Here is a 15333-nt window from a genome sequence, read left to right as displayed (position 1 = left end):
TAGGTGTACCAAATAAAGTGGCAGCTCAGTGTGTGTGTGTGTGTGTGTGTGTGTGTGTGTGTGTGTGTGTGTGTGATAGGAAACCTTTGAGGTACTGGATGAATAGTTTGTCTTCCTGGAGCCAGTATTGCAGGATGGGAGGGGAGCAGGAAGTGACTCACTGGAGGATCGTAGCAAACAAGGAAACGGGCTGCATGCTGCTGGGGCGCTGATCCAGATCCAGATCCAGAGGCCGAGCCAAGAGCCTCACTGTCTCAGTCACTGGAGCCTAAAGATAGCAAAGAACAATGTCAGAAAAAGTGACAGCAACACGCCTGCGTGTGAAAAATGAAGGGATTTAAGTTTCTGAGTCAAAGAGCATTTTTAAACAATTTAGGATTTAACAGGGGAAACAGGGACAACGAGAGAACACAGTCTGACAAAAGGGATTTTAACCATGATGATGGAAAAGGCAACTCTACATCTTTATCTGTTCCTACTGTGAACAGATTAACGATGACTGAAGCAACAAGGCTGTTTATAGCCACACAAGCATCAACGTGAGGCCGTAATATTTGCCTCGCGTCTGAAAAGCATGCTGCGTGGATGAAAGATGGCGAAAACTCTTCTTAGATCTTCACTGCTGCTAAAGCAAAAATGCAGTGTTTAGCTTGAGGATGACGCCAGAGGGAAGGCAGTGTTTATTCATTTTGGCCTCACAACCACCGCAGATATAAACCGGTCAGATGAACAAACCGAGGTCAAAACACTGCTGAAAACAGATTTATAACTGGTTGATCATATATCAACTTTATTTAAATACTCTGACGACCTCACCAACAGTGTACAGTTAGAAAACTCCACCCTCCAAAGACAGGATACTGGTCAAATTTACATAGCAAGAAAAAAAAACAACACATAAAACAACTTTACAGAACAACAAAGCCGTAAAGGAACAAATGAACACTAACTTTCACGCTTGCTATAGCTGATGGCCAACCTCCTAACAGGCTTGTTCAATAGTAATTCTTTCGTTAGTCTGAGTCTTTATACACAAAACCAAATAAAAAAAATATGCCTTTCTTCTCTCTTCACACTGTTACAGGCTGCCTGCATCCCACTGAAGTGAGTGGTAAGTAATAATCCTGACATATAAAACGGTTCAGTTCAAAAATGACAAATGAGGAAGTATATTTACCCAAGTATAAAAAAAAATAAATTAGAATGATCAACATTTATACACAAGACAGTCAACAATGACCCTGACAGATGTTCTAAACCTTCTGGAAGTCAAAGACGTCTCTCAGCTCCACTGCAGTGACCCCACATTTAAACCTGGCAATGAAATCTCTGGCTCATCAGACAAACTGGGAACAAAAACCAATCCTCACCCTGATTCAGACGCTGCAGAAACTAGATTTAAACTCTCATCCTAACTGTGAACACTTTCACCATGAAGCGGGAACATGTTCAGCTCGTGGTGCTCAGCTCATGTTCTCTTCATGCAGAGCTGAGACTGACAGTAGAGGGCGCACCTGCACAGATCAGCGCAAGATTCATGCATTCATTCAATTTTAGGTCCAAGTCTAGTTTATGATTGTCACACTGCCACCAACCACTGAGCCAAAAGCCTGTGGACTGATGCTGTAAGGCTGCGACTTTTTCCATCCTCAGAGATCTGCAGTCACGTCCTGTAGGATTTCTTTTCCATCCTTAACAAAACACTAAATAAGACAAAATAACTAAAAGCTAAAACCTAGAAGAAGTTTGAATCAGTGAAGTAAAGAGTCCTGTGCTGACCAAGGCCGTCCAATCAGAGGCTGAGCCTTTGGGCAGCATCACCTTTACAGCAGAGAGAAAACACAGAAACTTGTTAAATGTCCCTTTAACACCACTAATGTTATGGCTAATCATCAGCCAGCTAAAATGTGCCACTGGAGAGGGACGTGGTGACGTGTGTGCCATTAGTCTGAGCAGCAAAATCCTTTTTCCGTGTCTGCTTTCCATTTTCAGTGAGTGATAAAGCAAAACATTCACTCGAAAGCTTTTCTCCATTTAGCAACAAAGGGAAAATTCAAATCCATGGGTTGAAAAGGAACAACGGGGGTGCAGTAGTGTAGAGAGGCAGTACTGAAAGGTCACAGGTCACTTCCTGTAACAGCAAAGTTACGTGTTTTGGGTAAGAGCTAAATACCTGAAATGAGACAGTATTTTAACAGTTGGAAGAGATACAGACATTAAAAATATTAATACAACCCTCAGTGGACACAAACTGAGAGTGCAAAGAAGTAGAAAAATAAATACTAAAAAACAAATCAAGCAGAATATAGATTTAAGTTTAGGAATCCGCACGTGTTTCTGCCGAAACGGACGCGGTGAGTTATAATAACAAAATATATGCTTTTCTTTGACAAAACTCAACAGTTTCTAAAAGGAATAAAGAGGACAGTGAATGCAAAGGCAGTGACGCGGAGGGAAATATGTTTCAGACGGGCAACGGGGCTAAAGGAGTTGCCTCAGTGCTGTTTTTTAGTCATAAAAAAGCCACAAATGAAAAATATTTTGTTGTGAAAATCTGAGAAAAACAATGTTACCTATCTGTTCACTTGTTGCCGAGAGCACTGCCAACTTTAACTGCCCCAAAAATACAGACAAGCACATCAAACAGTTTACAGGTGAAAAGACCTTAAAAAAATAGAACTGAAAAGAAAAGAATAATGAAACAAGATGTGAATAGAAATTTGTTTTTGCTGTTGTATAACTGTTTTCATTAAACATTGAGAGATCACATTTATTTATACATCAATAACTTTGTTTAAAATAGAGATTTAGAGATTTCATTTTAAACCCTTCCCATAACCCTGGTGTCTTTTATAGAATCTGAATCTGCAACACTGGGGTAAAGTGTGTCTGTGTGAGCACGAAACGTGGTTTGTAACATCAGTTTGTTCACAAAGTCTGTCTTAACCAGTCTTACAGGTAGTTTCCTCAGTGCGCTTTTCTCTCTCCTTTTCATTATTCTGCTCAGTTTCCAAAAATGTTAAAACAAGCCAACGGCCAATCACGTGACGGGCGTCATGGTTCCAGGGTCAGGGGGTCACTGGCAGAACGGCGAGGCCGTGGGGTCAAAACCTTTGAAAACGTCCTTCAGTGAGGCGTTGTCCTGCTCTGTGGCCGCCTGCTCGGGCTGCGCCGGGCTGTTTCCTCCAAAGGGGCTACTTGTCCCGCCAGGCTTTGTCGCCTGCTTCACCACGCCAAACAGAGAGGACACCGGTAGGTTGTGGACACCCGCAGGGCCCTGGTCTGCAGTGGCTCCAGGAACACCCTGACCACCAGCTGCAGCTGCTCCGGCTGCAGTGAGCCCTCCCTGCGCGGTGGAGTTAGGCGAGGGTGCAGGCTTAGGCCGGGGCCTGTTATAGCTGTTGTATCGATCCGTCCCCTGTTCTCCACTTTTCTCTGGCTCTGGTTGGTCCAACGCAGACTTCCGAACAAAGAGGGGCTCCTTGGACTTGGGTTTACCCGTCGTGGGATCTGAGGGTTTGGACTCTGTATTAGCTGCGGGGGAGTTGTTAGAGCCACCACTGGTACCAGGGCTACCTGGTTTGTTAGTCCGAGGGTCATACAGGCTGATGCTGCTCAGCACACTGGCTCCCCCTGGTGCCCCAGCCCCGACACCACGCCCTGCCCCACCTGAGGAGAGCAGCCTTGGGTCGTAGGGGGCGATGGTGGGAGGGGGGGAGCTAGATGTTGTTGTTGGTGATGTGGAGGCGGCAGGAGGAGGCGCAGGATCTGATGGCTGCTTCATTGCTGACTTCTGCGGCTGGAGACGGGGGTCTGAGGGGCCTTTACGGGCCACACGGGGGTCTGCAGGCTTTTCAGCAGGTGCAGGAGGCATGGTGGGAGGTGGACCCAAAAGCGAAACAGGGGCAGCAGGGGTGGGTAAGAGAGGAGGGGACGGGGTCTGGGACGGGCTGGAGTTGACCGTTTTCAAGATACGAGACAGGAGCTCAAAGTCCGGGAGGGAGGAAGTGGAGGAGGAAGCAGGTGGGTCCAAGGAGGGAGGAGACTGTCCGGGAGGAGGCTGTGTGTGAGGGAGCGATGTGTGGTGCTGCTGCTGAGCACGGGACAGACGCGGGTCTAGAGAGGACACAGGAGGGATGCCTGGTGGGAGTGGAAGGAGGTCCTGCTTGGGAATAGGGAGTGGAAGGAGATCTTCAGGTGACCAGGTGATGGTTTTGGCAAAAGCCGGCATGTGGAGAACAATATCCTTCTTGATGTGGCTGAACTGCTGCAGCTGAGAGCGTGGGTCTCTCAGAGCCATGCCCATGAGCGGGTCGAGAGGAATCGGTACTGGCTTGTCCCGCAGAACCCGCTCTGTCTCCTCCTCCTCCACTGCTGGGGCTGTAAGCGGCGGAGGCTTGTAGACCAGAGGAGGCTCTGGTTTAGTAGCAGGAGGCGAGTGAGAGGTGGATCCAGCTGAGGCAGCAGCAGCTAGTCGAGCTAACCTGGGGTCTGCAGGTGGTCCAGAGGAAGACGGAGCAGGCATGGAGTGGACGGAGTCAGAGATTTGGGCCAACTCTGCAGCACGTGCCAGGCGTGGATCCCGAACCAAGCGGGGGTCTGCTGGGCGAGCCGGAGGGTTGGCAGGGGAGGCCTTTGGCAGGCGAGGGTCGCTCGGGGGCCCGTCGGATTTTTGAGGAGCCTGGGTCTGCTGACGAAGCGTCTTCAAGATTGAAGTCACACTACCACCGCCATCCTCATCCTCACTGGAGTACCAGTTCCCTGAATCACCTAGGGAAAGAACGACAGACGTGTTTGGGTGTTACCTCTGGAGATCATAGTTTGACAGAAAAAAAAAAACTAAACAACACTTTACAACAGACACACTTGATTAAATGAGTATTTGGTATCATTGTCAAACTTCTGTGGAGTTCTGTGCAAACTTCTAACAGACGTAGAAGTGAAACATTTATTTTGCTGAGGTGTTTAAACGATTACTATGAACTGTACCATTAAATTAACAAATGTCAACTACATTAAAGGTGCGGACATGATTTTACAGTCGGCGCTGTGTTGTTCCATTTTTGTGCTGCTTTCCTGAAGATTTAACACAGTGTTTTAGCCATGAGGGAGAAGACACAGCATACTGTGTATGGAAATGGGGATTAGAACAACTCACAACAACAACAACAACAAGTAATGACGAACACTTTATAAATGAAACATTTCTTCTACCCTCAGTGTCTCTACTCTTCTCTGCTCCTCCCTCGGCGATCCTGCGAGCTCGCTCCTCTTCCTCCTGCTGCTTCTGCTGAATCCTCATGAACAGGACACGCTGGGCTGGAGGCAGAAAGTCAGGAACAGAAATCCCTCCCTGATTGGCTGACGCTCCATTGGCTGAACCTTCTTGACCACCTGGCTGATTACCAAACTTCCCTGCTCCTCCTCTCTCATCCATGCCAGCAAAACCCTGATAACTGTCACCTGAGGGGGGGGGGGGGGGGGGGGGGTGACAGCAGGGGTACTTATTAATACAAAAACAATAAGCATCAACAATGCTAGCATCACCTGAAGAATACTGTGTACCATTCAACATAATTACTCCAAAGCTAACTAGGTTAGCTCTGAATTATGCAGTGTGGTTACTGAAATTCACTCTCTCACCTTCTTGTACTACTCCCTCCATCTTCATACCCTCCTGCTGATTGAAGAAGTTATTGAAGAAGTTTCCTCCACCTTGAGCGGGACCTGGAGGCATGGGACCTCCGTGTGGAGGGCCGTCACCAGGTGCAAATCCTCCCATCATGGGCGGTCCGCCAGGGCCCATGTTGGGGGGGCCCTGGTTCATTCCAAGGTTGGGGCCCATGTTCTGCATGTCCGGGGCCATCATGCCTGGAGGAGCAGGGAAGCGGGGAGGGGTGGCACCAGGGGCACCCTGGGGTCCAGGCGCTGCAGCCTGACCTTGGTTGCCACTGGGAGTCTGGCTTCTGAGACAAGAGAGAGCAGGGAATCAACGAGAGTTCCATTTCTTTATTATTCACAGTTAGAGTCCTCAAACATATCCATCTACCCGGGCTCTATAATAACCAAATGTTTAACACGGGTGACTTGGGTATTAGTGCTATCACAGTGCATCATATTACATACATGTCTGATCTCTTACCTGACAGCCAGTTTCTGAGCCAGCTGTCCTGTTGGCTGAACTTTAATCTCGAACAATGAGGGGATTTTCTTCCCCGCGCCACCTCCCCCTCCGGGACAAGGAGGTGGGGGGCCCATGTGTGGAGGAGGGCCGCTGGGATTTGGGGGCCCACCTGGAAAGGGACTTCCATCAGGGCCATGGACAGGGGGACCAGCACAGGGATTAGGACCAGGAACAGGCCCTGGTCCTGGGGGTCCTTTGCCGGCAATGGGCCCCTGGTTAGGTCCAGGAAGACCCCCAAAGTCAACTGGTGCAGGCACGCCAAAATCCCCGGGCCCTGAGCTGGTGTCCACAGGGACAGGCCGAGGAGGCGTGGGGAGCAGGCCCACTCCAGGAGGAGGTTTGGGGAGAGGGTTGATCCCTTGCTTCTTCAGTTCCTCCACCTCCTTCTCATCCTCAGCTCCAGCCTCTGCATCCTCTGCCAACATCTAGAAAACAAAGTCACAAAAAAATCTGGTAAGTATCTGAAATGTTTTCAACAGGTATTTATGAAAACTCTTTCTGTTTGTGAACTAAGACAAACAACTTCTGCTTGCAAACTGCATAACTTTAAAAGCTGCATTTTACTGAACTTCAGATCTTTAAATATTTGAATACTCTCAAAAAGACTTTTTAAATATCCCTGTCAGGGAATTACACCCTGGACATTACTGCTATGGGGTATGTGCCTTAACCATGAGGCCACCGGACATCCCAGGTTCCTACCTTGTTGAGCAGCTCCTGAGTGTCATCATTCAGGGCTTCATGTGAGAACATACACTCGTCGCCATTGACGCAGTTACCTGTGGTGTGGTAGAGCTTACAGGGGAATTCACGTAGCATGGGAGTCAAGGAGAAACATTCACCAAAAGATTCACGCAAACCTTTCATGTTTTCACTGAAGTGGAATTTGAATGTAACTTCATACTGATAAAAAAAATGAAAGCTTTAGCGTCAACAGAAAAGGATATCATGCATGTAAGGACAGTGGTCGGCTCGGGCACAGAATCCAGTTATGTAGAACTTGCACAGTTCCTTCTTCTTCGGCAGCTCAATGTCATGGCTGAAGTTGCAGTGGTCCCCCTGGTGGTTAAATAGGCCACAATGAGATCTGTGTGTCTGAGTGATCATGACTGACAAGTCTGAGGCACCAGTTTAGAGATAACTTATTGACCAGGAAGGCTAAAATAAACAACAATAATAAATCAAATGTTTTCCTCTGTGTTTTGTTACTGAATGTAGTACAGTGCTCCAAAGGGTTTTTGTCAGTCTGCGCTCACTGAAGATCTGTACAAACTGTGAGCCAATAAACATACACCTTTCAGGCCAAAACAGCAAACATTTATGCCGTCTTACCCAGGTGCATCTTCCTTCGATGTAGTACTTGCAGATGGCCTTTCCTTTTTTATCCTGGTGCTTCTCATTCTGATTCCTCCTCCCTAACCCTGGTCCATCAAGTCCACCTCCATCCTAAAAAACAAACACAAACCAGAACGTACACATTTGTATTAACCTACTCTGGATTAGAATATTTGTTTTGGATTGGGTATCGGGACACTTCAGGCTGATCTAATAACTACAAAGGTCTTACCCCATTGTCCATGTCTCCATTGTTGTCATCATCGTTACCCATGTCACCTCGTCCTCTGCCTCGGTTTCGACCCTTTCCTCCTCTGATCATACCCCGCCCTCCTTTACCTCTGCCTCGCCCGCGGCCTCCTTTGCCTCCTGGTGGTAAAGTGAGAAAGAGTGAATTCCTGGGTCATACAGACAGCCCAGCTGTCGCTCAGCAGCAGTGTCAGACACAGGTTTGGGAGGAAGACACTGGATCACAGTTTACCCTGTGCATCCAGATCACAGTGCATAGTTCCTCTAAAAGAGGAGCAGCCATTTCTCTAAGAGAGAACCAGAGATGAAAATCCACACATATACACCTGAGGTCCGGACTCACCTCTGCCTCTGTCTTTGCACTTCTTGTACTGGTTGAGTTCTTTTGAGTAGTCATCATAGTCATCATCCCCCATGTTGTCGTAGTCATCCTCTCCATACTGTAAGACAGATTTAGCACAAGTTATTTAAGTGTCACTCACTCTTCACAACACATCACTTCAGCAACAGCTTGTAACAAGATGTGAAGCAGTTTATTTCCTGATTCCTGATCTGTTAAGCAAGACCAAAGGTCCTGAGAATTTGTGGCCTGACTGAATGCAGAGGTCAGAGGTCGCTGCTGAAAGCCAGGGACACTGCATACACCGGCTCTCAGAGCGGCGAGGAGACAGCTGACTGCGGGCATCGAAAGAGCCAAGTGCACATATGCTCTGAGAATCCAGGGGCACTTTAACAACAATGATGCCTGGAGAATGTGGAAATGTATTAAGTGCAAAGATGCACGATGCCAGAGAGAGAGACCCCATTCAGAGTATTATTCTACTGATAGGGAAACAATCAGTTTCCTATGAAGACAGGCTTGATTTGTCAGTGCTCAACAGGGAGTGTTGGTACTTGTTCACTTGAATGCTTCCATGTGAAATGTATTTAAACAACTGAGTAAACACACAAAAAGCAGCAAATAAAACAGAATAACAACTTGTTCCCTGGATTTTTACCAAAGCAAATACACAGTGGGCTTCATTCTGAGCTCGAAACCTTACCTCCATGTCGTCTCCGTAGCCATCTCCGTCGTCATTGTCTCCTCCCATCTTTCCTCCCCCTCGTCCTCCTCTTCCTCTGCCTCCTCCTCTACCCCTTCTTCCTCCCCTCATCCCTCCACGGCCTCTCTGGTTCTTCATACGACCTTTACCCCCTGAGACATGGAGAAAAAGAGAGTGAGCTACAGCGGCACGGGAAACTGTCAGTAACTTATCTATGGGATTTGGATTGTCAACAAAGTTTAAGCAAATAAGCCCCATTGTGTGACCACAACTGTGCAAATGAAACTCTGTCACAAGTATGAAAGCAAACATATGGTGGTGAATATACCGCTAAGGTTTCGTCAGACAGCGGCACATTATCTAAAAAGCCTGCTTACTGGTTCAAACTTTTAGTGAAAACTTTCAAAGTATTACACCTAAATGCAGCGTACAGAAAGACAGAGGACCTTTCCACCACACCGGGCCTTAGATGTCATTCAGTCTTCTGGTCAGTCCCAGTTTAGGTGCACACAGCATAATGTCTGGCACAAGTCTGATTTTCATTTTCAACAGTTTCAACCAAACTGCCGTGGACGCACCTCGCATGCCACGGCCACCTCCTCCCTCCTTGGCTTTGCGGTACTGGTTGAGCTCCTTGGTGAAGTCATCATAATCTTCGTCCCCCATGTCCTCGTCTTCCTCTCCCTCGTAGTTGTCATCCTCATAGTCATCGTAGCCTCCGTAGCTCTGTTTGTCCATCTTCATGTAGCCGCCCTTCTTTGGGCCGCCGTAGCCTCCGTGAGACTAAAGATGGGTAAAGGTATTAGGTGATTTTACTTTCCACTAAAAAGAATTATTGAATATTGATAAATCAAGAGTATTGAAATACATTACTTCAAAAATTGGATTTAAATATAACTTTCAAGATTTGAACGTAAGTGTGGGCAACGCTTGCTCTTTAGACTTACAGGAGGGGGGTACTGGGGACTGTACTCTCTATACTTCCTCTTCTCACTGGGACTGTAGTCAGAGTCATCGCTGTAGTCTGAATGGTCATCATCGGAGGACGCATGACGCTGGAGGAGAGAGAGAAAAATGTCAGAGACGCACAGGTTCGCATCTTTTAGATGAAGACAGAAGGATGTAGAGAACTAGAAGGTTCTTTTACAGTGGTGTAGCTGTGAACATTCTCACTTTGTGTTTGGATTTGCGTTTCTTCTTCGACCTCCTCTTCTCCCTTTCTCGTTCCCTCTCTTTCTTCCTCTTCCTCTTGCGACGGTGGGATCTCTCATCCTCAGAATCACTGCTGGCATGGTGCTCCCTACTTCGCCGAGGCCTATCCCCAGCCTCGTCCCCTCCTCCATCACCTCCTCCACCTACTTCTTCACCCGCATCTCCGCCTCCTCCTGCTGCGGATGCACCTCCACCCATCCCCTCGTCCTCCATTTCTCCCCCATCATCTTCCAGCTCGCCTTCCTCCAGTTCTCCATCCTCTGGCCTGTATGTAGAGAGAATGCATACGGGGGGATTTTATATATATATATCTCATTTTCTCATGGACTGTGGCTCACTCTGCCAGCCCCCGCAGAAGTTTTAGGATATAAATGTAAAAATGACAAATCTATGATAAAATTATAAAAACACTTGCAAAAAACATAAAATAAACATTTAGTGGTTTGTTTTCAGTGGTCACAGATAAATCTGTGGAATAACAAGTACAGAGGCCTGGTGAAGTTCACAAAAATTTAGCATCAGACATGAAGTCTATTGGTTGGGTGAGCTGCTTGCTGATCTGTGATATAAACGGGGGTTTATAAATGTATTGATATATTTTAAGAATAACAGCTGAGTTCAGGAGATATAATTAAAGGTGCGACACATCATTCAGGTTGGCAAAATTATAAAAGCTAGAAAATTAATGTAATAATAGCTTATAACTTTAATAGTTAACATATAAAAACAGATTCGGCCCCGCTCCCGCCCGTCGTCAGCTGGGTTAGGCTCCAGCTTCCCCGCGACCTTGACGGGTAAAGTGGAACAGAAAGAGTGGCCTCTGACCTGCTCGTAATTCTTTGAATTTTATCCTTGTACCATCTATTCCTTTCTGTCATTGCCATTTCTGATACTAAACACCAATGTGGGGGTACTGAGATCACCTGTCACTGCTGGGAGAGCAAATGTTGGTGTGATTTCAACAACTTTGTGCTACGAATGGCGATTTATGTCAGGTGGGCTTAAAACGAGAGACCATGTTTTTGTGTGTGCCAGTGATTCTGCCAGGTGTACAGTATTTACACAGTGCCTGTATTTCTCACAGATGCTTGCCTGTTTAAGCTGCAGGTCATAACATTTTGCACATATTCATCCCCTGAAAAAGCAAAAATACCAACAGTGAACCAAGGAACCACCTAAAACCGGCCGCTAAAAAAAAAAAACCCACTTTCCACATACACTGTGTGGAATATGTTGTCTTGCTAACACAAAAACATCTAAATCAGCAGAAGTGACAAAAACACAACTCCACCACAGTGTGGTTATATTTTATACCTTCAGTCAGGCCTACATCACTGATTATCAGTGTCATCAGACAAACGAGCTGCCATACAATAAGTAGTCAATACATCCAATTCTGAGTTAAAGTTCACAACATTGTGCGTCTGGTTTGAAATGGAGTGAAAACACAACTTACACAAGCAGAAAAACTATACTGGCATTATTATTTACTGTGTTTCCCTTCCCTTCCAGCTATCATGACACCAAAAGGTGACAAGTGGTGCCAGTTTTATCATCTAATAGACCACAACTAACTACCGAGCATACATATTCTTGCCATAGTCAGATTGGCCATTGTTTTATCTTCCATTTTTACTAACAAAGACATGGTATGGTTTAAGGCACAGGCTAGAAAAGAGGTCAAATTTAAGTAACAATGAAAAGACAACGTATTAATCACTAGTTATTAGAGTGACAAGGCCCTGGCTCTCCCACAAAAGCCCACACCCAAAGGAAGCTGACGTGCTCTGTGCGCAGCAGGCTGGGAGTGAGGCTTGAGGCCAGGGTGAAGTTAACAAGATTCACTGATATGACACCTGCTTTATAATATTACAATAACTGCTCAAAGACATGTTTTGTCCTACACAGGGCACACAGTGAACTGAGCCAACACAGGTGGTTGGTACATTCAGCCTGCTCTGAGGCAAAATGTCAGCTGCACCATATGTGTACACTGCACCACACCACATCATCAGCATAACGGCTTCCTCTGGGGAAAGTGCGATAATCAGCCTTAATAATCTGTGCTTCATGTCTGTGTCACAGACGAAATGCTCAGCAGCAGAGCGACGAACATCGTCAAGATCAATTCAGAAACAAAGCTACCAGCGACGTCTAGTCATCAGCTTCATTTATCTTATTTTCTGATAGAAAATACACATTTGGTAAAATGATTTTAACTGAGTCCTATCCAGAGTTGCTAACTTAAAAATGTTTTCTTAATCTGAAACCACTGCGCAGACTGAAACTGTCAGGGGCCCCTTCCAGAAGTAAGTTATCTTGACAACTTTGCAGAGCAGAGCCTGAAGAAGGTCTTTTTTAATCAATCCCTCCAGATCTGAGGAAGTTTTTTTTTTTTAACTGCAAAGTTATGCAGACAGAGAATTTAGTTAACCTGTCTTTTCAAACACATCTGCGGTGTAAAGCCTGAAGTTTATCCATATACAAAATCAGCAATGTTATGTGCTGAACGAACAACAAAATCTGTTCTCTTCATATTTGGGTTCATCTGATTTTGCTCTGGAACAAATGCCAGTGAAATCCAAAATTTGTCATCAATGAAAACAGTTTCTCAGTTACTTATAGAATCTTTTCTTTGTCATCATCTGTAAATCAGCTCCAAAATATACAGGCTCTGCGGTGTTTAGGCCAGTAATGGCTCAATACAAATGTTCGGTATCAGATACAAACAACCCCAGTGCATTTTTCCTCAAAATAATTTAACAGTGAAACTGTGTCACCTTTTTGTCTCCTCACCTCGAACACTTTACTAAACTCTAACAGGTTCTTTGTTCTGAACCACTTATGATGTTTGAATCCAAACACAACAAACTCAGGAGCATCATCTTAACAGCCAGGTCACTCCTCTACCTCACTGTGGGCCTGTGATACAAAACTGTCCTGTTAATCAAAACCTGTAAGAGCCGGGCACAAGAAAAACTCTCCTGACACAGTGTCTATGATAGCACAGGGATTTGGCTGTATAATGGTAGCAGAATGTTGTGAATAGGAAGCGGCTGGGATTCACTATGGGCAAAAGCTGATGGCCTCTGGCCTCTCAAAATACAATAAAATCACATCATCTGCTGCCAACAATGTGCCAGTTTGGAGGAAAAATTAAAATGCAGACCAACTCCATCCAGATTTCTCTACACTCAGACAAAAAGAAGGTCAGGTCAGTGTGAATTTAAGAGTTAATAAAGCTCAAGTCTACCAGCACAAAAAATCTGCAGGCCTAACAGACCTGCAGACAGGAAAAACTGCTGTTTACTTAATGAGTTATTGATTAGACCCTACAAAAGTATCAATGCACTACTGACAACTGACAAAAAAAAATCCAGGTCTGTGCAGTGTTATCCATGTAAACTATGATAAACAAGTTTTCATTTAAATCCATTAACACTACACCAGACTGTGAAATCTCTGAACACACCATTCTAGCAGACAACTGTGAGAAGACAGAGCACAAGATTATTGTTGCCTGTTTAAGGATGACTGAATCAAAGGATTTACCATGCATTATGGTACATTATTAGCTCAGTGAGTCCATAACTTAATTAATTCTATAAACAAAGGGCCACGATTAAAATGGGGAATACTTACTGTGACAGGTTTTCTTCACATTTTGCAAAACCATTGAAGGTTTTTTTTCCCTAGCCTTTTAGGGACACTAATGGGGTTTGTGGGACTTGGAAGTGGGACCAACTGTAACATACAGCAAATTTGCCAACTGGGAACAGTGATAAGAGGGAACTCTGTGTTTGACTTGAAACACTTCTGGGATGCTTTGCAGACGTTTTACACATTTTTGGGACTTTTGTGGATGTTTGGGACGAGTCAGTGTGGACACGACTGTGAATAAAAGTGATATGTTAGACAAAAACTGTACGTGACCAACAACCAGCACAAACGCATTGAAAAGATTGACTGTTTAAAAGCTTTCAAGCTACAAACCTGATCAGGCGATACCTTTTAAAAACCAGTATTCTGAAAATTGGTAAAAATTTAAGACATAAGGAGAAAAAAACCCCCAATCATCTAAGGGTGTCTCGGCAGCGAGAATAAGTTTTCTACCAAGCGTTACTTAGGCAGAAAGAGGACGTCCCGAGTGTAATTTTTAAGTGCGTAGACCTAATTGAGCGACAAGTTGCTTCGCATTGGCAGTATGATTACGCCAAATGAAATAACAGATTTGAACGGATTATACGATAATTTAATGGCACAATATGACAATTCTAGTCGGGGTGAAACAGAATTCGACACTGCAGCGAGTGGAAACGCCAAGGAATAGCAAATTACCATTAGCCATTAGCTTAGCCGCCCTCTTCTCTTGCCAACTGCGGTCGCTGATAACATTAGCTAACGAGCTAATGTTGCTAAGTTAGCCCGAAGATAGGCCCAACGTTAGCAAGACAAACGCTTGGATTTGTTACACCTGCGGCATTACAGTAATTGTCACCACACACACAATCGAATTAACGTCAATTAACGAGTTAACGGATCTTACAAATGGGAAAGTAATTAACCGATGCTTTATAATCGTTGAATAGGCGAGTATGGCGGTGAAATTATAATTAATCAGCTGTTTCGATCTCGTCTTTTGTCTTCAGTTGGCTTGAGTCGATAGACCGTTGATTGTGATAAAGTAATAAAATACAGGGAATAACGTTATCCCAGGTGCTATTTGGCCTCCCAGTTGGCGTTGCCGTGTCAACATGGCGTTCTTTACCTCTGTACTCGTTTTCCAGAAAAGGCGAATTTAATCCCTCTGACAGAAAAAAGAAAAAGAAAACCCGGGCTTTTTGTGTAAAAGCACAGGACAAATAAATAATTTCATTTAAATATGATTGTAGAATTACTCGACCTTTCGTCAGTCAGAAGACTGTTGTGTTCGTGGTTGGTAGTTGGGGAGTTTGGATGGACAGTCATGCTTTCCACAGCCATTTCCTCTAGCTACATTGAGGTGCAAAAAATTACAACTCGACACTGGAATCTACTGGCTTATGCGTCACTTCACTAGGATCTACTTGTTTTTGATTTTAGGAAGAGTTTCAGTTCATAGCAGACAATTCTCCACTATAGTTGTAATAGAAATTTGATGAAATTGAGTCCTGACGTTCTCCGTCCTACTGTAGCGATGTGAAATGACGACTGGTGAACCTAAAATGGCCGACTGTCTTCTCCAAAGAGAAAGGGGGCGGGCTTCTCCGAGAGTGACATCATGACGAATAACGTTCTTTTACGCGTCTCACGGAAATTACCGAATGTGAC

The 15333-nt window shown here is 45.2% G+C and overlaps 1 protein-coding gene across 2 annotated transcripts; it reads right to left on the bottom strand.

Annotated features, from left to right (window-relative positions):
- Positions 1 to 770: 770 nt before the first annotated feature.
- Positions 771 to 15201, bottom strand: zc3h4 (zinc finger CCCH-type containing 4). 2 transcript variants are annotated; one of them, XM_041046154.1, is made up of 14 exons: positions 14927 to 15201; positions 9985 to 10288; positions 9759 to 9866; positions 9390 to 9594; positions 8812 to 8963; positions 8112 to 8208; positions 7752 to 7888; positions 7517 to 7630; positions 7132 to 7243; positions 6887 to 6996; positions 6143 to 6609; positions 5644 to 5966; positions 5215 to 5463; positions 771 to 4770 (listed from the first exon to the last, which is right to left on the bottom strand). In XM_041046154.1, exons 1-14 carry the CDS (start codon positions 15004 to 15006, stop codon positions 3077 to 3079), a joined length of 4152 nt encoding a protein of 1383 aa, XP_040902088.1. In that variant the 5' UTR covers positions 15007 to 15201; the 3' UTR covers positions 771 to 3076. The 2 variants fall into 2 exon arrangements, with proteins under 2 accessions (XP_040902088.1, XP_040902089.1); XM_041046155.1 differs by having other exon boundaries at positions 5644 to 5963.
- Positions 15202 to 15333: the final 132 nt, after the last annotated feature.

Source organism: Toxotes jaculatrix, chromosome 9 (assembly GCF_017976425.1).
Source record: "Toxotes jaculatrix isolate fToxJac2 chromosome 9, fToxJac2.pri, whole genome shotgun sequence".
In the NCBI taxonomy this organism is placed as follows: Eukaryota; Metazoa; Chordata; class Actinopteri; family Toxotidae; genus Toxotes; species Toxotes jaculatrix.
The sequence above is the reverse complement of the archived record's forward strand: the minus strand, read 5'-3'. Positions and strand labels throughout refer to the sequence as shown.

What these genes read in the sequence shown, in the direction of transcription:
- zc3h4 (XM_041046154.1), bottom strand. Translation starts at nt 15,006, where the DNA reads ATGGCTGTGGAAAGCATGACTGTCCATCCAAACTCCCCAACTACCAAC. An exon ending in GTCCCCAGTACCCCCCTCCT is followed by an intron (nt 9,595 to 9,758) that starts GTAAGTCTAAAG and finishes ACCCATCTTTAG; the next exon opens with TCTCACGGAGGCTACGGCGG. An exon ending in GAAGAGTAGAGACACTGAGG is followed by an intron (nt 4,771 to 5,214) that starts GTAGAAGAAATG and finishes TTCTTTCCCTAG; the next exon opens with GTGATTCAGGGAACTGGTAC.